The sequence below is a fragment of the Pomacea canaliculata genome, linkage group LG14 (genome assembly GCF_003073045.1).
Source record: "Pomacea canaliculata isolate SZHN2017 linkage group LG14, ASM307304v1, whole genome shotgun sequence".
In the NCBI taxonomy this organism is placed as follows: Eukaryota; Metazoa; Mollusca; class Gastropoda; order Architaenioglossa; family Ampullariidae; genus Pomacea; species Pomacea canaliculata.
The window spans coordinates 8,894,736-8,920,331 of record NC_037603.1 but is presented as its reverse complement, the minus strand read 5'-3'; the positions used below and the strand labels follow the sequence as shown (position 1 = coordinate 8,920,331).

Here is a 25,596-nt window from a genome sequence, read left to right as displayed (position 1 = left end):
CAGCTGCATGTGTTGTCACCTTTGGTCCTGTTGAAGAATGTGTTCGTAAATCTTTATGAAATAATAATAATGGAAACTAATAAAGTGCAGCATCATGACTAAGATAGATTGCACTCTGCACAGGTCAGTAATGATGAAAGATAACAGTGGACAGGGAGAGTAAAATATATAGGTAAACAGTGTAAAGAGTCGTTAGTAATACAGTACTGCTAGGATAGTACAGATATGTTTTCAGGGAAAGTTTGAATGTAGCCTTGGAGTCCGAGTGGTGCATGTGATGTGGAAGAGAGTTCCACTGCTTAGAAGGACATCCATTGTCCATATGTGATATGTCTTTGTGGAAGGGAGGGATTGAATGTGGGAGTCTCAAGTGTGATCCTCGTGAGTACTGTTCGTCTGCCTATTATGCTTTGAACATTTACTAGGGAAATGCCTTGGTAATTTTCTGTTTTACTAGCATCGTCTTTTTTATGTAAAGGTTGTGTTATTGATTCAGTCCACTGGTCAAGAAAAAGACCATTGCCAAAAAGTAGATGGTGAGAAAAGAGAATATAATCCGAACCCTATTTATAGAATTCTCCAAGTAAGCCATATAGCCTAACTGCGTTTTTGTATGTTCCCCAGACCAACAGTGAATTACTAACGTGATTTTCACAGATGCTTTGCTGATGTAACAACTCTTGGGAAGTCACTTGCTACAGGTCTGCAATAAGTTAACTTGGTAATTGTTAATGGTTTGGAAATATTGCAATCTTCTAGTCATAATGCTTTGAGTGTTAACTTTACATATATCTCTAATACAGGTTACAGAATTAGTATTTTATTGTCTCTGAAACTTCACAGAATATGTACTCGGAGTTGACAAACACGGGCAAAGGTGTAGGAGGTTCTTGCAGGTATCAAAGCTGCTCTATCGCCAATTTCCCTGTCAAAACAAATTTAGTCATGAAGTAAAATCTGCAGATAATGCCACTCAACAAAATATTTGAGTTGAAACACTATGACCACTAACAGCTAACCATGGAATGTCCCCTAAGTCTACTCAATGGTGCATTTACCCCATGGACTAATGTAAAGTGTTAAAATGTCACCCCCTCCCCAAAAACAATGCTGCTGCTGTAGCCAATACAACGATTTGAATTCATGTTGTACTTCATGAAGTTACTTCAAAGTAAATGAAAGCTGAAACAATATAGAACTACTCACATATTCTTGCTCCTGCAGAAGCATGGCCAGTTGGAAGTCTCGCTCTTCACTCCATACAGGACCCTCAGCCTCATCCATTTCTGGTGCATGACGATTCGTCTCTATTAGTGCATGATTCTGTCCACCAATTGCACCTTGGCACTCAGGGCATCTTCCCTCTTCTAATGGGCGACCACATTCTCCAACAACATAATAGTGGCCTGTGGAAATATGCAATCATCACTTCCTTGTCTTGTGTCTGGCACCCTTTCCCACCATGCTAGTCCTTTTTCACACCCTTTCCTTTCGCAATATTATATTGCTCTCTGTTCTTGTTCTTGTTATTTGGTTCCTCTTTGTTTTCTGTATTTTATTTTTCATTAGTACTGTTGTTTATTCTTTTATAGTTCATATGTTGTTTTTTTTTATTTTCCTGTCCCTCAGTGCTGTCCATGTTTCATTCTTGTTTTTAGGTGCTTTGGAGTGTAAGTATGCGCTTTAAAAATGTTACATTATTATTATTAGATGTGTTCATAAAACTTAACAATAATGATATCCATATATTTTCTGTGTGTTTTTTTTTCCTATTATTCAACAAAAAGATAAAGAAAAATATATTATTTGCAAACGACCAGCAGTTCACATCTCAGATTGGAAAAAACATGGGTTGCAATACATAAGAACTCATAAATACAGAACAGTGGTACTCACCTCTAGCGCAGGCATACCAGTGTCCCGTAGGAAGGCTCACTGCTTGCACAATTGTTCGTCTCTCTTCATCTGTCAAGAGACTGTAAGGGTCTTTAATAATTTCTTGCAATGCAGTTTGCACTTCTCTCCCTTCATCTAGGTCATTTTCAGAAGGAGAATTTCCTTGCTGGAGAACTCGAATGTTGGTCACGAGCCGTTGCATCAGTCTTTTTTCAACCTGTTTTTGTTTTGTCACGTCTTTATGTTCAGTTCATTTATGTATTGGATAAAGTTTTTTGGTATGAAGAAACATGTAAAAGCAAGATTAATGAAAAATTTGGAAATGTGAAGGCAACAAGCTTTGTTAAAGGATGGCGGGGGGTGGAGAACGACTGCTCCACTGGCTTTAGCATGGTTTCACAACTGCCAAAATATGCTAATAGCAGCAGAATATTCAGTTTCACATACAAATGAGAATTTTTCATAATCTGGTACAAAGCCAAACAATTTTATATAGCTGCATATGCTGAAACTGACCTGGATGTTATCAGTGGAGATTGTATGGCGGCAATGAAGAAGATAAGACAGTAAGCGAAGACGGTGAGATTCTTGATGGGCATCAAACTGTTCTTGAGTGGTCAAGACGCTGCGAGGAAGCAATAACCACTCTACCATATGAGCAAGGTCGCTCTCTAAAGTGTTGTAATGCATCAGCCAGGCCAGGCCATCTAGCTTTTGCGCTGCTGACCTGAAAGAGACAATTATGGTCCTCTGAAGTAGTTGCATTCTTTGAATACCTGGATATCAAACATGAAATAAACAATTGCTGTCATGCCACAACAGAGAGTGTGGTTTAATGTATAAAAAACATCTTGAAGAAAATGCTTTTTACTGCTAATGTCCAGCATGTTCTGTTTTATACTGTCGTCAAAAGTGACTTTGACAGCTCATGTACAAATTCAAGTTTTACCTGTCTTTGCAGCTGGATGAGGTCTGTTAGAAGAGTTAGCTGATAGAACTGAGCTGCCAAGCGCGATTCAAACAAACCTTTGTTTTCAAAAAATGGTTTGACCTGTATAGGAGACAAAGACAATAAGACAGATCAGTTAAATGAGGATACCAATGAACTATATAAGGTACAATAAACTTTTATACATCCACATGAGCTTACTGTTGATATGCAAGGAAGCTATGTTACTAATCAGATAGTCATTACATATCCTGATGCCAATGTCAGTTAGTTGTTTTTGTTTTCATAGCCTTGACCTCAAACTGAGTTGTCAAGATTGCTTAACTCTCCATTGCTATAACTTTGAAAAGGTATGAAACTCTCCCTATGTTGTCTTTGCTTTCAAGAAACTATGAGGTCCAAAGAGATATCTACACAGGACTGATCCAATAAAGCAAACCAGACTCTTAGACTTTTGAACACTACTGACCAAACTGTTTTAGCCAAAAATATTGCTGGTTCAATAAAGAAAATATGCAAGCTCATAATCTGATGCATTATTTCAGATTTATCAAGGATATATTATGCTCATGTTAATCTCATTTTAAAATGCTAATTTCTTACCTTTTCTTTTAATTCTGCAGGCAGCTGGCTTCGAGCCTGTTCTACCTTGCGAAACAATATATCATTTTGCTCCTGGTTGCCACGGCAACGGTTCTTCACCTCCTCTATTTGTTCTAGTGCAGTTTTGACTTCTTTACCTTTATAGAATCACAGGACACTACTTCCATGGATTTTGCCATAAAAAGACAACACAAGTGAAGCTATCATGTAATACTACCTTAGCCACAGCGTTATAAGATCACAATGGGTTTTGTAGTTTTGGCTGAGTCAGATCATCATAACTATCTCTTCATTCTCACCCACCTTGATAACTTTAGTTTTAATTCCTTGCTGAGTAACACTGACCATGTCCAACACATCATCACATTAGCCACATTATAGACTTTTCTAAACACCACTAATCACAGAAACACTATTTATCAGAAAATTGTTACTCAAGCACTTATGGTACACAATACCCACCATAGCGAAGATTGCAGCGTATAGGAGTTTTGCATTGTGGACAAAGCGGCAGTTTTACTTCTCTGTCAGCCGCTCCTTCGACAGATCCACGGCTGTACTCATCCACCCACCTGTCCAGTTGAGTCACCTCAAAAACATGACCACAGTCCTCCAGGACTACAAACCTGTCTTCTGGTTCTGGCTCACCAAAGAAAGAGTCATCCAGTTCCTGCCAGCAAAACAAAAGAATGTCAACTGCAGAAAGAACAGTGGCTACCCTGGAGTTCTTTTTCCTATAAAAATCTTTTTAGCAGGGTGATAGACACAGTGCACTTATTGTATATGAAGTACCTGTTGCAATATCATGTTACTCTCAGTTCTTGTTATTTGGTTCCTCTTTGCATTTTCTGTATTTGATTTTATTCATCATTAATGCTGTTGTTTATTCTTAGTTCATGTGTTATTCGTTTGTTTTCCTGTGTCCATGTCTTGGTCTTGTTCTTAGGCGCTGAGCATGCTCCTTCGGAGTGTGAGTATATGCACTTTACAAATTTTTGATTTTATTGTTATTAATATATCGAATGCAAAGTTCCATTAAGAAATAATTTAAACGACGACGATTCGTTTCAAAACCAAAAAATATTTATTCATCCCTCCATGCCTCACAACACTATGGATGCTGCTTCTCTTCTTAAAATTATTAAACCATCCCCTGCTTGCATCAAAACTTTCTTTTGTTTTCTGTTGACGTACATACAGCAGTTTATTTACGAGGTCGGTGTAAGAGGCCTTTGCCTTCTTGTAGATTAAACTCTCAGTCATAGTATCACCTGCTAGTTGCTTTAAGTTTGTATTAGAAGAAACAGAAAACCAGATGGATTACATCATCATTGATTGCCAGTTTAGAAGGAGTCTGCTGGATGTCAGAGTAAAGCGAGGTGCAGATGTAGCCACAGACCACCACCTGCTTGTGGTCACCATGAAGATAAAGCTGAGGTCTCTCCATGACACATCAGACAGACCACACCACAAGTTAACGTGCAGTTTCTTAGAGACCGTAGAAAACAAGAGTTCAACTGCGAAGTTAAAAACAGTTTTGCAGCACTGGAGGGACTCCTGGAAGAAACAGTGGCTAACCACTGGACAGGAGTACAAGAGACGTAGATGACCAACTGCATACCAGTTCTGGGGAAAAAAGGAAAACAGCACAAGGAATGGCTGACTCTAAGGACCTGGTAAAAGATAGAAAGGAAAGAGCTAAAGAAGATCAACTGATGTCAAGACCAGCAGAAAAAAGAAGAGCTCAGAGCAAAGTACTGGGAGATAAACCGAGAAGTAAAGAGTGCAAGAGACAACAAGAGACAGTTCGCACAGGATGGCAGAAGAGGCAGAACAAGCAGCTGGGCAAATAACACAAAGAGACTATACGAAATTACAAGAATTCTGTCAGGAAGGAAAATAACCAAGGAGTGCAGGCCCATAAAGAATAAATGCAGAGTCCTTACCGAGGATGCAGAGCAAAGATCACTATGGGTGGAACGTTTTGATGAAATACTTAACCGACCACCACCAGCAACTGCTTTGGACATTTCGCCAAGTGAACACCAACCCACCAACCAAGGCAGAAATCATCAAAGCCTTTGAATTCTGGCAAGTAGGCAGGCCCAGATGGCATTCCTGCAGAAGCACTCAAGGCAGACCCAACAGCCGCAGTGGAGATCCTACACCCCCTGCTGCAGAAAATTTGAGAACAGGAGCAAGTTCCAGCAGACTGGAAGCTTGGCTACCTAGTAAAGCTACCCAAAAAAGGCGACTTGACACAGTGCAGCAGCTGGTGTGGGATTACGTTATTGTCCTTTCGTAGCAACGACTGGAGTGAGGCAAGGTTGTCTGCTCTCACCAACAATCTTCCTGATCGTCATTGACTGGATCATGAGAAGAACAACCTCTAACAGCAACAAGGCGTTCAGTGGACCTTCGCCAGGCAGTTTGAGGATCTCGACTTTGTGGATGACATCAGCCTGTTGTCCCACAAGCAGCAACACCCACAGACAAAGCTCACTCGGCTCGCAGAAGAAGCAGCAATGACTGGTCTGACCATCAACATCAAGAAGACGGAGGTAATGCGGGTCAACAACAAGAAAGAAGTCCCACTCCAACTACATGAGGAATGTATTACAGAGTTTGACCACTTCACCTACCTTGGCAGCATAGTCAACAAAGATGGAGGTACAGATGAAGATGTAAGAAGCCGAATAAACAAAGTCAGGCTTGCATTCCACACCCTATCTGGAACTCCAAGGCTTTGTCTCTACACATCAAGATCCACATCTTTAACACAAATTTAAAGTCAGTCCTTCTATATGGAACTGAGACATGGCGTGTGATAAACGTGTGAAAGAGGGAGGAGAAGGGCTCACGTGATCTTGCTCACTTACCAAGTTCACAGTTTTTTAAAATGTTAGCTCGTTTTGCAAAATGCTGGCAGACCAGGTTAGTTATAATCTGAGGTTCCACTGTATAAAGAAGAAAAGACAATGGCACTGTACCTCCTTATCACATTCCCGACAAAGAGGGGGGCAAGGTTCTCCGCACAGACCAATGCAGGCATGGCCACAGTCAAGTGTCTTGGGGCATGGCTCACTGCAGCGCTGGCGGTCACAAGGCTCGCAGCACAGCCTGGTGCAGCGTCTGTGCTGACATTTCCAACTGCACGGCATGATGCAAGGTCTGCAAGGCTGACCACAGAGCTTGTCACATCGTGAGTGCACACACCTGATTAAAAAATGCTGTGGTGAATGTGCTGATAATTTCATGTCACTGTCACTGAACATTCTGTTCCATTGTCCAAAATTTGAGAATTTATAAGAAGCTTTTGCAAAAAAAAATTATTAGTGGGAACTACTCTCTCTCCTGTCTTGTTCATGGATCTACCTCTTCTCTTGATCTGTGTTTTTTGTGTGCATTTACCACTAATTGTTCTTTCTTTGTATGCACCTGACATCTACACACTACCTTACAAAGACTTCCCACCATTGTCTGCCTCCTTTATCTTGTCATAATGATTTCTTCATACAAGTTTGCTGGTGAGAGGTCTCACAGTCACTACACACTGTGTAGTGAGCTTATCCTCTCTGCTTCATGACCATGTATATCCTAGCAACTTATGAAAATTTCATCTCGAGACAAGAACTATTTCGTTATATATTGAACTGCTTTTAACACAGATTACGAAGAACTTGGTACATCTGATATGGTGCTTGTGTATACATGCAGTAGACATCTATCTTCCGTTATATCATTTTCAGCTGAAGAATATCGCAGTGTTTCTTTAAAAGTAAAGTGTTTGGTTTTGCAACTCATGAAGGAAGACAAACAGTTAGAACATCTTAAAACTATTTTATTGCTGGATTTGCACTGCTTCTCTTCCAACGGCTTGTGAACTCATTTTTCAAATAGGCATTCTGCAAGCAACCCAATAAACAAAAAAAAAAGCTTCTACCTATTACATCCTTTCACTTGCATACAGCAGTGTGGTCTCATAATGCTCACCAGTTTGGTAAATTTGAAGATAAAATTATTTCTGCACTGATACCATGCGGCTTAAAAAATGCTACTCAAAGCAGCACTCACCTATTCTCACACTTCCTCCCACAAGGTGGGCATTGGCAACAAGAGCTCTGACAGTCATGGCCACACACCAGAACTTTCCGGCAACTCTGACTGCATGGCACATGCAGTCGCCCTTGCTGACATCCACCACATGTTCCCGCGCACACATGCCCACAAACCAGCTCCTGTCTAGAAACAGAGCAATCATATCATTTAAATATTTTTCTAAGTTTTATACAATTTTCCACTATGAAATGTTTACTAACTGAAATGTAGCTGTTCCAGTGTGATGATGACATCAATTTTTAAATTGCTGTTTCGTGGTCACGCAAATAATGACATTTTGCAACTTGTTTTAAAATATGTAATCAGTAATGCTTGAATCCACTTTTTCATGTTAATTTAGTTCAGTCCTTGTTGCTCCCTTGAAGAGCATAGGGCTGCAACAACACCTCGCCAGCGGACCCGGTATAGGGCAGCCCCCCTTCAGCAAATGTGGTTCCAGGGTCCTTTGTCTCGCTCTCTACTGTTCTTTTCCAAGTCTGCTTTGGTCTCCCAACTCTCCTCTTCCCCTGAGGGTTCCAGTAAAGTGCCTGCCTGACAATGGTGTCAGCTGGTTTGTGCACGGTGTGTCCTATCCACCCCATTTGTGCTTTGTGATGTCTTGGCTAGTGGCATTCTGGTTGATTCTTTTCCACAGGCTGCTGTTGGAGATCTTTTCAGGCCATCTTATTGCCATGATAAGGAGTAGGCATGGGTTGACAGAGGTCTGCAGCTTGTTGCTGATGGCATTTGTCCGGTTTTAGAACCACTGAGTAGGACTGCTTTCACATTGGTGTTGAAGCTGCGGATCTTACTGCTGAAGGACAATGCTCGGGAGTTCCAGATGGGGCAAGGCCGTTGAAAGCATGCCTGGCCTTGTTGATGCGGCTTTTGATGTCATCATCTTCCACTGTCCTTGTTGACGATGCTCCCCAGATACATGAAGCGGTCTGTTTCAAGGCAGTTCTCTCCCTGAAGTTGGACTGGGAGTTCCTTCTTATTGTTGATTCTCATCACTTCGGTCTTCTTTATGTTGACCTTTAAGCCAGTCTTCTCTTCTTCCTCTAATAACTTTCTCAGTTTGGTTTGTGCCTGTTGTTGCAGATGAGATGGAAGACTAATGTCATCTGCAAAGTCCAGGTCCTCTAGCTGTTTGGTGAAGGTCCCCTGGATACCGGTGTTGTTGTCTTGGGTTGTCTTGAACATAATCGAGTCTATGACCATCAGGAAGATTGTTGGTGATAATATTCAACCCTGTCTCACGCTGGTCTTCGCTACAAAAGGTTTAGTGAGTTTGCCATTGGGGATAACTTGGCAGGACGAGTCTTTGTACAACCCTTGGATGACGTTTATGACCTTAGGTGGAATGTCGTAGTGGATCATCAGCCTCCAGAAGACGTCCCTGTCTACAATGTCGAATGACTTCTCGAAGTCCACAAAAGTTATGTGGAGGGAGGACTGCCACTCAATAGACTGCTCAATGATGATACGGATGATGGCAATGTGGTCAGTGCATGATATATCCTGGCGAAGCTCTGATTGTTCTGGTCTCAGTCTCTTAGTGCCTTCTTCAGACTCTCTGTTTCATGTTAACAATGCACGATTCCTCATGCTGGAGTACCATACTCTATCTGAAGCATACATCAACAAGATGACCATTCTATATCTGATATTAATACTCAATAGTGCACTGCCAGAGCTGGGAAATAATTGACATGAAAACTGATGACCATGCCATCTTGCCGATGCAGATATCAGCAGAGTAAGAAATAACTGATTAACATAGAATGGGGAAAGCTATAAAGATGATATTATGGCATTATAAATGCACATATCATACCCGCATAGTGCTGAACATTTAGCAATGTCTCTCAGGCGACACTCTGCCTCAAACTGGTGGCCACAGGCTTGTCCAGTCAACTGCACCATAGCTCGACACTGTAATGCAGATGTGTGAGGCTCACCGCACTTTGCTTGACATCTGTGTCCACAGGTCATAATTTTTTTGCACTCAGCCTGACACACAGTGACTGAAGGGTCTCCTCCTACAAGAAGCCAATGGTATATGACTTAGACAATTGCCACCATATTAATCATAGTATCAGTGACTGGGAAAAAATTGCAATTGACTCTGTGTGTGTGTGTGTGTGCATGGGGTGCACCATCATAATATCTAACCCAGACGACTTGCTATAGTAACAACTGCTAATGGCATTCCCATGAACTTTTGATCTTTAGAGAGGAAGCAGTCAGAGACTGTGCTTACCCCAGGGCTAGCATTTCTTTTGGAGTTGGCTTTACTTTCCCAACCATTTTAAAATGGCCAGGGATCAATTCAATAGATAGGTTAATGGGGAAAGTTTTCCATTTGGGTATCCAAGTATATATACTATGTACCTCTGGTCTCAGATCCTAAAGCTATACTCACTCATCTATCTGTTTCTGACTTGTTTTGCAGGTATACAAAACCAGTAATACAGGAATACACAAATGTTAATAATGTAGAAATACATAAAAGTCAATAATGCAGAAATACATAAAATGAATATTGCACAAGTGTGTAAAATTATAAATGGAGAAATGCATAAAACTAATAATTAATGCAGATATATTTTTCTCTCACCCTCTCATCCTTTCTTCTTATTTCTCAGAAGTGAATTTGAGTGAGTGTATACATGTTCTGTATGTGCATGAGAGAGAGAGAATGTGTGTGCATGCTATAGTCACACATTCATGCAGTCACGTGTGAATCAGATTCTCAGGATCAACCAAGTCCCTTAATCTACATCAAGCTGCTTACCACACGATACTGGCTGCACGTGCCCGCAGCGAGGAAGCTCTATTTCTGTGGTACACTTGCACTCAACATGTCCAGAACACAGATGATCATCAGCTGAACATCTCTTGCCACACCTGCTGCACTGCTGAGCACAAGGGAGGTTACATGGCTGCCCCTCATGATCCTGTTGTGGGTGACATATCCTGATGCAGACATGGCCACATGCTAAACGCACATCACACCGTTTCTTACACCCACCTTCTGGAACCTGCTTGAAATCGTCTGCATTTTGAACTGAGATTTTCTTTTCATTTGGATGATTGCTGCATGCAAGGGGAAGGGCATTACCATACACTCTTCGTCCCTCGGCCCGCCTCACCACCTGCTCCAGAAGGGTGCTGGATCTCTTCAGCAGCTCCAGATTGCCAATCACATAAAGACCTTGCTGTACCGTGAGCAAGGAGGTATAGTTAAGCCACACAGCACAGTAACTGACTATAGATATATTATCATAAATAGCTTCCAACTAGATATCGGAAGACAAGACACACCTAACAAATGCAAGTAGACCTAATGCCCTACTACAAAAAAGCATCACCAGCTAAGCACAAAAAGGATCCTTTCCGTTACTCTCTCTTTCCCACACACACATAATATACGTACATGTGTGTATGAACTTCAAAAGTATCCTCCAAAAGGATCTGGCTTTCAGTAAACTATTTCACTTGAGATGCAAATTTGGAAAAAAACAACTTGATACCTTAGCACGTGACAGAGCCACACAGATGCGGTTGTTAAACTTGAGAAAGCCAATGCTGTCATCAGAGTTGCTGCGTACAAGGGAGAGAAGAACTATGTCACTTTCCTCTCCTTGGAAGTTGTCCACTGAGCTGATCCTAACACCCTTCAATCCTTTTTTTGATATCAACTTTCCAAATAAGCGAATCTGTTGATGAAAATGAAATAGCATGCCATTACTCATTCATGTCATGGACATTATTCATGTAATAGTGAATCTGCAGTTAATAATCTCCATTATGTCAGTTTGTTTTTCTCATAGGTCATCCCATGTCTTGAAATCATTCAACTTAAAATTCACATCATGGGACAAATGTCTCCATTAGTTCACAGTTGCAGATCTCTGACAAAGGTCTGTGAGGAAGTCTGAGAAAAATGATATTCTTTCTGCCCTCCAGTTCTAACTATAAACATGAAATGAATTATTCCTCTCCTGGTGGATGTATAGTGCAGTTTGATTGCAGAACAGAAAGTTGCTGCTTCACCAAGGGATTTTATCCTTCAGTCTGGAAACATCTCTACCCCCTTTCATCCCACTCTTCATATTCATTCACAATCTGTTTTTGCAGACAAGTCATCTAAATTATCCATTCATATAATCATCTCAATTCTTATGCTGCTTCCTTTACTGTTCTTCAAGCATTAATTTTTCCTTAAATTCATCAAGAAATACATATTTTTTCACAGAATCACTGTTTCTCAATTCTCAGTCTTACCTGGCCAGAGTAAGGTGTAAGGAGAACCACTTGCTCTGGCTTGTAGCCCTGTTTCAGCAGGTGAGCACAGAGAGCCACCAGGAAAGTGGCCTCATGCTCATTACTGTAACTCCTTGTCTCCTCATCATGGGTTTCACTTCGGGAGTGGCTGATATAGAACACACTATGAGCAACACCACAGATGGGTGGATAATGCTGGACGATTTTGTGATCTTCCAACTGCAAAGAAAAAAAGGTTAGCATAACAAAATAATAGTTCATAATGGTATGATGCAGGTTAATCTTGTTCTTGATGGTGTCACATTTTTTAAAAATACTTAAAGCTGCCTATAAGCAAGAACTTGAAGGCGCTGAATTTGATTGTCACACCTTTAGTAAGAAACAGATGTAAGTTAAGAAAGTACTTGTATATTAGGTGAGAGATGATGTTGGCTAATCAAGTAAAATGAAGTATCTTGATAAAGGCATCAGCACATTTCACCTGAGGATATAGATCAGGCAGCTTCATCATGAAGGAAATTTCAGGCCTCATGCGATGCTGGAAATTCAAACAGCCAACCTGGAAGCGGTTGTTTACCATGCGCTCAAAGAGAGAAATGTCAAGGCCACAACGTTTAGCCAAGTCATATACAACTGGAGTGGGACGCAGCTGTTTGTGGTCACCAATCAAAATGAGATGCTGGCATTCTCTGCTCAGTGTTGTCACAACATGCGCCTCAAAAACCTCTGCTGCTTCTTCCACTATAACAATACGGGGCCCAATAGCCTGGAGCGCCCCCTGGTGACGAGCAGCTGCAGTAGTTGTCATCCCAATGACGGTTGCATTCTGGAGGATTGCACGATCCTCTTGTTGTAAAGTTTCCTCATACCTGAAAGAGGACAGTGAAGATAAAAGGATGGTGTTTCATTCTCTTCACTTTGATTACCCCAGCGTGCATGGGCTTTGGGTGTTTGAACGGCCCCTATAGGGAAGTGAGACTTTGGGATGGGAAGCGTGTAATTCGATCCTAAATTGACGCGTCCATCGCGCTTTTTTTCTTCAGCCGCTCTCGATTTGGTAGCCACGTGATCGTGTCGCATCCATCCACCTCCCCCCCTCTGTTTCCCCACGTGTACCTGCGACAAGGTACGGGGTTAATCAGAGGTCACATCGGCCTGTTCAGCTTTGACCGGCGCGCAGACATTTTGAACTGTACGTCCATCTTCAAGTGAAACACCGCCGATTTCTGAAGTAAGTCTTAATAAAGTTAAGTGAAAGATGCCATTAAAACAACTATACTTTATAACAGTGGATAGTCATGAATAATTTATGATCATATATAAGTATTGTAGTGCTTTTTGTGAAATGTTTCACGTGTTGTACCCGGCAGGTCTCACACATACTACATCCGCTAGCAAGTCGCTTTTACATGACGCTGTCTTCTATATGTGCTGTAAATAATTTAAATGGTTTAACCATATATCCTTCTTGTTGTAAATAATCAAATTGCTTAATCGTATCTCTTGCCTACTAATTGCACGTATTTACTAATTACAGAAACGAAATGTTGAGCGCGAATACGATTGGCAGAAGCAAGATGACAGTGCATGATGGGTTCAAATTAACTAGTCAAGAGGTAAAGTACACACACACACTCTCTCTCGTATTATTGATGATTAACTTCGAAGTTGAAATCTATGACATGAACTCATTGAGTCATGCTTGAAATTCGTCGTCTGCTTTCTCAATAACAGCGGTGCTGCGATTACCAAACGTCTTGGTGCATTCTAGGGGAAAGCAACAAGACAATCACATTGCTTTCTGAACAACTAAAATTTTGGAAAATTATTGCAAAGCAAAAGAAAGAATTTTATTTTTGTACTTATACACTTTGAAATTAAAACAAAATGTATGAAATCCAAAGCTATGCAATGAACTTTGTCAAAATCTGTCATTTTTCTAACAATCACTTATCTGATCACATATATTTTCTATTCTCTTAAAATGCTGCATGCCATTTTTTCATTTTATTTTACATGATTTACAAAAAGAACTAATTATAACAATCTTTAATTGCAGATCACACTGACTGTAGGTCTGGCTCAGTGAATTTTACCAGTAAGTTTATTTTGTCTCCCTCTATGATTTCATGAGGATCACTATACAAGCACAGGTTTTGTGTTTTTAATGGTCTACATGCACATCCTTATTGTATCCATCTAAACATTTTCTGTTAATTGAAAAAATTGTCAATAGACTTGCATCCATAGTTTTGTTTTGTCATTACTTTAAAGACTAAAAGTAATATTTTGATTTCAAATACATTTTTGAACAGAGTTCTCAGCAAAGTTGATGAGCACAGCAAAGCACTACAGAATGTAGTTCACAAACTGAATCAGGTCACCCTGCTTCTTCAAAATATGGGGAAAGAGGAGCTGACGAAGAAAGGAATTAGAACAAAAGTGGTATGTCATTTAAGTATAATGTGTTAGTACTAGAGACCTTTTTTAAATGTTACCTTTAGCTTTAGCTAATATATCAGTTAATATGTATGTTATGCTTTACAGTCTTGATAAACCATTTAACAAACAGGCAGGCATAGCATCGGCTTACAGGTTAACTCTCCTGACAAGAATGTGTGGTCAGTGTAATATTTGTATTAACAAATAATACACATTTTATGAAGTACAAAATAATGTAGTATTTTATATGCATAGATTTTATTTATAAAATAATTCTGTCACTTGCTTTTCATGATGTCAAAATGAGCAGTCTGTGTGTGTCTATTAACTATGACCACTAAAATTGTTTTACTTTCATAAAGAATAGCTTTGATTAAACTCTTAATTAAATTGGTGATTTGAGTCACTTAATGCCATTATTTTCTCTGAAGTCCCACTAGGGTTTATTTAAGAGACTGGGTCTGGTTTGTAGCTATATTCATCATGCAACCATTGATCCCTCATCAGTGGAGTAGGGTTCAGCATTATATCTTAAACTTACCCAATCCAGTGAATTAATTTATTTTGCATTTGTATTGTAGTATTTTACATGGTGGAAACAACTAAAGATTTTTTTTAACAGGCTCAGCACCTCTCGTGCACGGAGAATTTTAAAACGGCTGCTTTCTTCAGAGTTGGCTCAGTGGAACCAAAGGGGAAAAAGTTTCCAGTCACTTCAGCTGAGAAGTATATTAATTGGTGTGTAGTTTTTGTTTGGTTTTGATTTCTTTGAGGTGTACGTCAATATGAACTTAAAAGGACAAAGTTTCCGAACAATTTTAAAAAATAGTGAATCTAAGTATTATTTTCTCTACATTTACAAATTTATTATTGTGTACAATAGCATTTAAGTCTACCTTACAATTTCTATTTGTGCACAGCTGCAGTCCAAGAGACATGGATTGAGGAATGATTCGAAGGGTGATGCCATCTAATGGTGAGTGGAATTACAAAATGAGTTTGTCAAGTTAAAATTATTAATGTGAGCATTGTTTTATTCTTCGTGGATTTATTCAGTAGGCCTATTTACTTTACTTTTTGTACTAAAGATTAATTGGTTACTTTCAGATATTATCCAAAACTTCTTATACACACAAATGGCCATCAAGACATTACCGTTTAAAAATCTTTTTATTCGACTCTTGTTCAAGTTCTTGTAATCTCACTAGTAATTAGTAGATTTATGAAAGCTTTAACTCTTTCTTTACACAAGGCTAAAGGCGGTCAAACCCCCCCTGTACGCGTGAATTTACCCTTTTTCAAAAAATTATTAAAAAATAACTAAACAAGATAGAACAGCAATTTAAATTGATTATGACAGATCAAAATGTGTAGAAGTGGAACAATTTTACCGTAATCTTGCTCGTGAACTCACTTTTATGATAATCCAACCAAAATTAGGTATATTATGTGAAGTTTGGAAAATGTTTTTTTTTTTACACATTTCAAACAAAAAATTCGGGAGCAGATGAAAACCATTTTTACACCATTCATGGCCAAATTCTCTTTCATCTGAAGCAGGAATATCCTGTGGGATGTTCTTTCTTTTGTTATTTGACGTTTCAGATGCATGATGTTCACAATGTGTACCATCGAAAAGGACAGGTAGTGTAGAAGGTTCCCAGTCACTTAATCCCCAGACACTTCATCCCCAACGCTTCATCCTTAAAATGAAATTTTAACTATAAAAATTATGAAGCCAGCGAAAAATTTAATTGAAATTCAAATAATTACCTTCATATAAACATCACAATAAGTTTTACAATTAAAATAAATATTGAAATACATTAATAATATTTAAATCATGCTATTAACTTCAACATCATTTGAACATCTACAACATTAGTTAAAGTATTTTAATTGTAAAACTTATTGTGATGTTTATATGAAAATAATTATTTGAATTGCAATTAAATTTTTCGCTGGCTTCATAATTTTTATAGTTAAAATTTCATTTTAAGGTTGAAGCGTTGGGGATTAAGTGTCTGGGGATTAAGTGTCTGGACACCAGTATAGAATATCGGCGACACTTTCGTTCAAACATACGTCCTTCGTCATGTAAGGGAGATAATTGTGTTCATAAAGACCTAAACTATCTTATTTATTAAGTTTTTCTTTTAAACCACGAGCTGGATAGGCCTAAACAAAATTACAACAATGCATCAGCCCAATGTGAATACTGCATAACAAGTGAGCGGCCACCTGTGTTGAGTGCATAAAGAAAGAGTTAAGCTTTCATCTATGTCAGAGGTTAGTTCTACTTACACAGCAAAAATCAAAATATGTAAATACATTGTAACTTTTTTCTTTTCTTCTACAGGGATTCCACCACTCATGGATCGATTTTTGGTGTCATATTTTTCTATCTTTTATGTAAATTGTTTGACTTTATGTTATAAATAATTATTTCAAAAATAACTTTCATGGGGTAAAAAATTATTGACTGTAATTTTTATGTAAATAATTGGATGAATGCTTATGTTCAAAAACAACTTTAATGCTTTAAATAATGTAAACTGTTAAAATAGTTTTTTGTTGTAAATAATAAAATTGTTTAATGATATCTCTTGCCTACTATTTATGGGTTGTGAGGAAACGAGATTTTGAAAAGCTGTTGAATGTTTTCTTCATGGTGTGCAAGCCTGTGTACCAGTGTAAGTAAAAGTGAGAAAGGGTGAGGGATGCAGCAAGAGGGGAGTGGGAGTGGGGAATTTGATGGGAAAACACGACTTCTCATGGGCGATCGGTGGGAAGGTGGGTGGGTCTTTCGTGGGAAAACATGGCAACCCGTGGGAATTCCCTACGAGGTCCCCTTAGGGTCCCGCTTCCAAAACCCGAGAGGGACCCAACTTTCTTCCCGAAGAGGTCCCATGAGGGACCCAAGAGTTCTTGCAGGCTGGGACAATATTCATATGATCTGCAATATTTCACATTTGTATTAGAAACACCAAGTACTCCTCCTGGTACCCCCCCCCCCTAAAAAAAACAAAACAACCCCAACCCCAATATTTTTAACCGAACAATATTTTGACTTTTTTCTATCTTCATGTACAACAGAGTAATTTTTCCTCCTCATATATGTACAGGAAACATTTTATTTGTTAAAAAGTAGGAAGCCCTGTCACTTACCACTTCAACATGCATCAGCTCTCTGTACTACTGAAAATATTACATATTAAAATTTTTATTAAATGGATGACTTGTTTCTTTGGCTATTGATGTTTTGAAGTTAAGTATCCATTAGTTATATTCTGCGCACATCAAATCAGCTTATTTGTAGCATATGCTGAATAAAGCAAGTCAATTTTTTTCTGAAATCCAATTTGTTTTACTTGGGATGGGGAGAGTGGTAGGGGCTCTATTTTAAATATTTTATGGCAAATCTACTGATGCTCCAAAGTGGCAGACAACTGTGCTCCTGTCACAGATAGCCATATGCAAATTCTTGACTTTGATAGTTCAATGATCAGTTATCATTCATCGCAAATTAATTCACTTTTTTCTTTTCTGAGCGACACAGAAATTTCTTCAAATCTTGTTATTCAATAAACAACTATCACCTCTACAATCTCCATCAATAAATTACCCATCCGGCCATCCCCCCTAACTGCCCTGGCACAAGACAACTTCACCTGTGAAGATCTTACTTAAAGATCAGATCCTGTGTAACAGCAGTGCAACACCTTGTAGCTGTTCACTGTCCATATGTCCATTACTGTCTAATAGTATATAACTATATATCATTAGCTCTTTCAATGAGGGTTATCATTTTAAAATTATTTTTAAAACTACCAGTCAATTGTCAGGACTCTTTCAGTAAAACTTTTTACTGCTGTATTATCTCCTTATCAAGCAGAAAAATCATAATATAGCTCAATAATTAAATTACAATTAAAATAAAAAACATTTAAATTAACAATAATAAATAAATGTTTATTGATAGAACACTTGATTCCACCAAGGACACACTCAAAGCACTTTCATGAAGTTGCATAAACACATACTTAATTATTAGTAGGCATCAAATGTGTCTTACAAAATTCATTCACCATCATTCAAATTATAACTATTCACTCCATCTCTCTCTCTCACACACACACTCACTCAAAAAGGGTGAAAGAAACTGAAGTACCTCGAAAAAAAACACTGTCAGTCCTGTAAACAGTGTCACATGGTGAGATATGTCAGAGCCAAGATACTAATCTGCTATGACACCCAATTCTCACTGTCATGACAGGCGCTTTAGCCACTGCACTTCCAACTGGCCCTATGGCCTATGCAGACTGGTTAAAAGCTAGCTGCTATTGATCTGTACAATTGTTAATAATTATGTGAGGGTCAGTAATTAATATTCACTTACTTGCGAGCTTTTCTGCAATATGTCTGCTCCAAATCCCGAATTTCACCACGTGCCTGGCGGCAGAGTTGGTCCACCCAGTGCCTGTACAATCGCCACCGATCAGGTGATTTCAATTTCCAAATGTCTGTCACTTTATCAGCCTCTCCAAGGAACATCATGTTTGTATCACGAAGCTTGCTCTGAAGCAGTCTTTTAAAGTTGCTCCTAAGTCGACGATAGCTCTCTGACAATTTCTTTTGTTCCCCTTTAGGGACACTGAGTTTTACTTCATCTGGAATAGTCATTGCTCCTTCATCACAAAATCCTGTGATGTCTAGTGCCACCTGTGTTGCTCGCATATTGGCAGCAGACAACTCCAGTTCTTGCATCTTTCTGTGAAATTTCTCTCCCTGTGTTTCCCGTGCCTCAAGCATATCATCCTCCATCTCAAAATCAAAGTCATCAAACAGATCTTCTTCTAGCTGTCTCTGCTGCTGGTTGTCTCTCAGTGCTGCTGCCAGATCCTCCATCATTTCATCATCATCATCGTCATCTTCTTCTTCATCATCATCATTAGCAGCAGGATGAGGTGCTGCTGTCTGAGCAACTGTCTTGCGTATTGTTTGTGACTTCAGCTGTCTAGCAGAAGGAAGCTTCTGGAGATGATGTTGGGCCTGATACAGCAGCCGTTCATTCACCTTGTCCAGACCAAGCCATGACAGTATGCCACAGTCCTCCTGGCCACGTGTTGTGAATGATTTTTTGTGTCCGCCAATGAAGTCTTCCAGAAAAGACTCTTTCATGATTTCCTGCTCCGCTAACTCAAGTTTTGCAGCCATCCCATGGATCTGAATAGTCATTGATCTCAGCTCATCTCTTGCTCGAAGTCGGGCCTCATACACTTCCATGGGAATTTTCCTGTTCTGCCGTGCACGTGTGCGATAGTGGATAAGACTATGTGCCTGGAGCTTTTCGCTCTTGCTGCGTGCACCCACACGTACAAGAGTACCTGAGAAATTGTCCAAAAGTCCCTCCAGGAACTGATCAAGAGCATGATTGGTATAGCACACAATCAGCAGGGGGCGCCGTTGTTCTGGATCCTGCCAAGCATGAGCATTGTGCAGCAGCATCAATACCAATTTCAGACCCAGGAATGTCTTGCCTGTGCCTGGAGGTCCCTGAATCAAAGCAACTTCCCTTGTGAGGGCCAAGTACAGTGCATGCTGCTGAGAAGCATCCAAACCCAAATCCTCCTGATTGGGCCATTCGTTTTCAGATATTACCTCTACTGTACCTTCAACATCCTCCAAATTAAGTGCTCCACCCAGGTCTGCAGGGGTATCCTTGACAACAAATCCTTTTTGCAACAGTGGTCGAAAATCATACTTCACTGAATTCCCCCTCTGGAGATACTGTGCAGGGTGGACTTGAATCTGACAGTCAACAATATACTGCTGGAAAGGAAAAGTGTGCTGGTTCATGTTTTTCAGTCCTTGCAGCACATGACGATATGCCTCAAAATATGCCGGTGACTCCACCATGACAAAGCGCGTGTCACGAGACATTTCAGTCACATGATGCAGTTCATCCTGCTCCAGCAAAAACACAACATCAACCAGCCCATTGAGCAAGAGATTTGGCTCGTGCTCATGAACAGCTGCACAAATAAATGTTGCAAAGTTGTCATGTGACAGACACAGCAGTGACCCATACTTCAGTCGCTGAGTTGTCCTCCAGTCCACAGATGACAGAGCTGAGACATCAAAGGACAAGCGGTATGCAATGTTGCGCTCTGTACACACAGGTCGCAGTACACGCACCCCCCGATAAACATTCACTTTTCGACATCCAGCAGCTGTGTCCTGCAGGTTGCAGCTACCAAGAAACTTGTCAATGCTCTCTCGAAGTGGAAGAATGAGGTCTGCACGAAACAGACGAAACTGCGTGTCAAGGTACTGCTCTATGTTTTCATATCTGCCGTTGATAATATTGCATCTTAAGAAAACTTCTTCATCAGAAGTCAATTCCTGCTGCGTGGGAATCAATGGCAAGTCGCGAAAATTATACTGTGCCTGCTCATCATCTGCTCCTACTCTAAATCCACGATATCTTTCACGTTTGGGGTCTTTTTGAAAGTTTCTCTTAGATGCATGATATTTAAACAGTTCTTCAAAGGCCTGGTACTCTGTTTGCAGCTCAGAATCAAGGGTACCTGGCAATCCGCTGATCTTCTCCCTCAGCAAGCTTTGAAAAGCAACAATCTTAATGAATGCAGTGTCTGGACAGATGTCCAGTAAGTGACGCAAAATTTTCAAAGTTCCTTTCAAAATCTCAATTTTACACTCCTGTTTGTCAAGCTGATTTTGCACTAAATGAAACAAGCTGAAATTCAGGAAATCACTGTTAAGGAACTTGTCAAGAATGTCTTTGATGCTATCACGCATGAATGTTAGCAATGATGGGATCAGGGCCTTATCTAGGACATAAATCAGCAGGACAATCTCCTCAATGCTCAGAGAAACATTAGCAACAAGTTGCTCCAAGCCACCATCAGCACTAGCTAATCGTAAGATTATTTCATAAGGTTGTTTTTCTGTTAACAGCTCCCTCAGGCCAGCTTTGGTTAAGGGCCTGGTCCGACGACTGTTGACATAAGAATGGGTTATCGTAAGTCACAATAATAATTGAATTTACTCAAAAAGTGAAATCCACTTACTCGATCATGTTGATACAAGCCGAATGAAATGCATGCGAAAGACTACAAACAGTTAACCATACAATAAACATAGACATTAGCTAACAGATGACACTATGGCAAAAACATGAACTAAGTGAATAAAGAGTTGAGGAGTGGAATAGCATGCTTGATTAGGCAAAGTTTTCTTAAAGTGATGGGTTTTGAGGGTGGATTTAAAGCTGCAGCTTAGAGAATTCCAAACACTGGGGCCTGTTTATGTTTATAGCAATAGTTCAGTGTATGGCCTTTACTGTTTGTGTTCACAGCAATAGTTCAGTGGATGACTTCTGCAATTTGTCCTCATAGAAATAGTTCAGTTTATGGCTTCTATAGTGTTTGTGTTCCTAGTAGCAGTTTATTGTAAGACTTCTACTGTTTATGTTCATTGCAATAGTTAAGTGTAAATTCAGTAAATTATAGAAATCTGTATTATCATACAATCTTCCTAAATTGTATCAACAATTAGCAATTTTCAAAGCTGAACTGTTTTAATGTTTATATTTTTGTTTACAGTTACAGAGGAGTGTTTTTTTATTCGTAATTACAGGTACTTGTGAGAGTGTGTGTGCATGTCTCTTTACATCCTTGCACAATTCAAACAGAGGCATAAGAATGAAGTTCTCTAAGTATATAGCTTTTAGTTCATATAGGTGCATCCATATGTGCATATCTACATGCATGCACATACACACACAAACATGCACACAGGTTAATGCAAGTTACCTTCTATGAGACTTTGGTTGAAGGTCAATAGCTTCCTCCTCTTCCATGTCAAATCAGCAAGTGCTGTCCTTTGTTTGATGTCTGATGAAACCTCTGATAAATGCTCTGCTGCTTCTTATTGTCTATTTTTATATCTGTTGAACACTCAGCCAAATCTTCTTGTTTATTTTAACATCTTATGAGTTCTTTTTGTCTATTTTTATGGCTCTACAGGTTCCTTTTGTCTATTTGTACATCTGATGAATACTCTGCTGGTTCTCCTTGTCACCTGCAACAATCGACCAATCACCCATATTCAGTATCAAACAGAATATTATACTTTTTAAAAAATAATAAATGTTGAGGTAAAAAGTTTGCAATATGTCATATGTCTATATACAACATATATGTAATCAAAGTACAATACTAACTTTAAATACAGTGCAATATATCTGTACATTTGGTACAATGTTTCTATTTTATGTCTACAAAGGTGAAAAAAGTTTTTAAAAGGTGAAGTCCGCAGCCTAGAGGTCATAGTGAACATGAGTGGTTTGCTGTGTCTAGAGTGCATGGTGTGCAGAGGGTGAACCCAATCCTCTCTTTCCTACCTCCCCTGATAAATCAGGTAGTCATCGGGGCTATGATGGACCATTGTACCCGATGACAAAATTTGTCTGTGTAACACATAAAATATATGTGTACAGAGTGCAATGTATATGTAGTAAGTTAACACATCAACTTAGAAAATGGGGTTTCTATTGCAGTAGTAACATTTTGGGACTCATGAAGGAGCGATAACCTCACAATTATCAAACACCTTGGATAAACCTTTATAATGGACCAGAATCAGGCTTGTTTGAAACAACCAAACCCAAGAGAATGTGGAAAAATAAAACCAGCTTTTGGAACAAAGCAAAACTCTAGAAGGAGTCAGGTCTTGATTGATGAACTACTGAACGCAAACATGTGATTTGCTTTGGCGATACCTCGATATGATGATAGTAATGCACATTTAGATAGCCACTATCTCCACTGTACTGCCAATGCGCTTTACAAACATTTTCAGAATACAAAACACTGAAAGTACACATTCAAACTGATAAAAATGTATATAACAAACATATTGATGACAGACCAAAACTTGTCAGCAAGTAGCCAGCTAGAGACACAACAACAGACATAAAAGACAGACAAACCTCTATCATTACCAGTCTGTGAGCGAGAATTTCACTCTAATGCACTGAATAGTTCACTTCTGTTTTGAGCAACTCTATACTGGTGTAAGCCGACAGCTGCTGCCTCCAGGGAGAATGATCAATCATATGAAGGAAATGTATGAAGACAGCCAAGACGGCCTGGGTCGTGAAGAGCTGCGGTACATGAGGTCGATGGCGAAGTGGTCTGGGCGACAACCGGGTGACCTTCCACTTGTTCAAGACCATCACCAATGAGAGCCAGCAGAAAACGGAAAACGTCCAGGATCGAAACTTGTAAAGGCTGCCTGTTCTCGGATGGCAAAGCTGTCCTAGACCGCTGGACGGAATACTGCAGTGAGCTTTACAACTACCCGCTGACCCGAACATCCTCCAAGATACACAGGAAACGAACATTGAAACAGAGGACCTGCAAGTCCTACACGCAGAGGCTGAACGAGTTATATTCAGAGCCTAAAGAGAGGAAAGCCTCTCTGGGTAGACAATGTCAACAACAGAGAGGATCAAACCGGGTGGAGAAGAGATAGTGAGGACGCTTAGCAAACTGTCTGTGCCGGAAGATCTGCACAATTGTGTCCATAAGAATGGACGCAGTCACCGGTCGTACCCCTGCCTAACAAAGGCAACTCGAGGTAGTGTAAGATCGAACTATATCACGATCGATCAGCCTGATCAGTCACCAAGTAAAGTTATATTGAAGGTGATCCAAAACCGCCTTACACCGGCGGCAGAGGAGATATTTGCTGAGAAACAGGCATGTACCATAACTTTATATAATATAAGGAGGCATTCCATAGCCTATGGCACGAGGGGCTAAGGAATGTACTTCGCTCGTTCGATGTGGAGGAAGCTCTGGTACGCACCATCAAGGCACTGTATAACGACTCCAGAAGCTCGGTTTTCTCCAATAACCCAGTGGGTGAGCTCTTTCCCACGACGGTGGGTGTACACCAAGGATGCACGCATTTCACAAATACAGTGAGGATTGGCCGTCATGGGTTCAGATCTCGTCCTGGATGCATTGTTCTGTGTGGTACCTTGTTTACAGAGCAGGCTGCTCTGGTGTGATATAACACCAATGTCCCCTCCTCAGCTCCCCCAGCAGGTGGCTGGTGCCTTGCCGTGATCTAGCCTTAGTTGCTGGCTCGGTAAAACACATGCTCTCCCCCTCATTACCAACAGGTGGTGTATACATATATCAGTGATAGACATGGAATATCAGCCCTTCTAGTTTTCTTCTTCAACTTATGAAGGATGTACCCCATAAAACATTCCAGAAAGCCTTATAACCACTCTATCTTCTAGCTCTTGGAGGTTGGCGGCATGCACGAAATCCTCATCAAGCAAAATGATCAGCTGTAGCAAATTAAGGTCACTGGGACCACGACTATATACAAGTGTAATACAAGTTCATGCTGGGATAGTCGCTGGAAAGTCAGGGATGTACTGCAGAGGCTGAATGGTAGTCGCTGAAATTCGTACGAAGGTGTAAATGCGTTCCACTCGGACACAAATACCTGGTCATCTGTCTTAGACAGATCCATGCTGGATTAAACAAAAAGTTACCCATGCGTTTTAAAGAGCTGTTCATTTTTTGTTTCGAAACATGATTGTTTGGTGCATTGACACAGGAAAATCCACACACAATGGCAATGACTCACCCTCGTGGCCACAATTATAACTAGTGTAGGGATGCAGATGCACTCGAAAATGTGATTATGTTTGTGTCTAACATGTTATGTTTGCTGTTGAACCTTCTACCTCGATACAATACTCAGTATCTTTCTGTCCATTTTGAATTCTATTTGGTTAAAAACATCATCAAACACTTACAATCTCTTTGTAAAAAGTTCTGTCACCTAAGGAAACGGTATCGTAGTGTGCACTGTTTGATCCTTGTGATTACAGTTCTAATCGTGCAACACACTTGGCAGTTATATGTCCTCTCCCCTGTGAGCCACCACTAAGAGGGAACACAACTGCGTACAAAGCCGGTTAAATGCTGTTACTGAACATCAGCCTCAGATAAAGTTTATTTACAAACAACAAGAGTTTACGATGACCCTGGAGTCAAGATGATGACTCTACAAGTATCAACAATCGTAGATATTGAGCTCTAAGAAGGAAGTCAACCACTGAAATACTTACTTGACTGTTGCACTGCCACTGCATCAATCGGGTCTCAATGGTCAGCAAGAAACGTCCCGCAGCAATCCCTTTCCACGGAATATTTCTACTTTCAGTTTCCACGAAAGCTATTTTTAGATCCCATGCAAGAACCTTT

General features: G+C 39.9%; 1 protein-coding gene across 1 annotated transcript; it reads right to left on the bottom strand.

Moving 5' to 3' along the window:
- Positions 1 to 409: 409 nt before the first annotated feature.
- LOC112555822 (NFX1-type zinc finger-containing protein 1-like) lies at positions 410 to 25,596 on the bottom strand. The gene is made up of 17 exons (XM_025224348.1): positions 25,461 to 25,596; positions 22,117 to 22,384; positions 18,678 to 21,299; positions 12,318 to 12,705; positions 11,837 to 12,055; positions 11,083 to 11,268; positions 10,344 to 10,767; positions 9,384 to 9,588; positions 7,523 to 7,690; positions 6,439 to 6,664; positions 3,911 to 4,118; positions 3,449 to 3,585; positions 2,846 to 2,947; positions 2,413 to 2,623; positions 1,897 to 2,113; positions 1,207 to 1,406; positions 410 to 925 (listed from the first exon to the last, which is right to left on the bottom strand). The coding sequence occupies exons 2-14, from the start codon at positions 22,161 to 22,163 to the stop codon at positions 2,495 to 2,497; spliced, it is 5,061 nt and encodes a 1,686-aa protein (XP_025080133.1). The 5' UTR covers positions 22,164 to 22,384; positions 25,461 to 25,596; the 3' UTR covers positions 410 to 925; positions 1,207 to 1,406; positions 1,897 to 2,113; positions 2,413 to 2,494.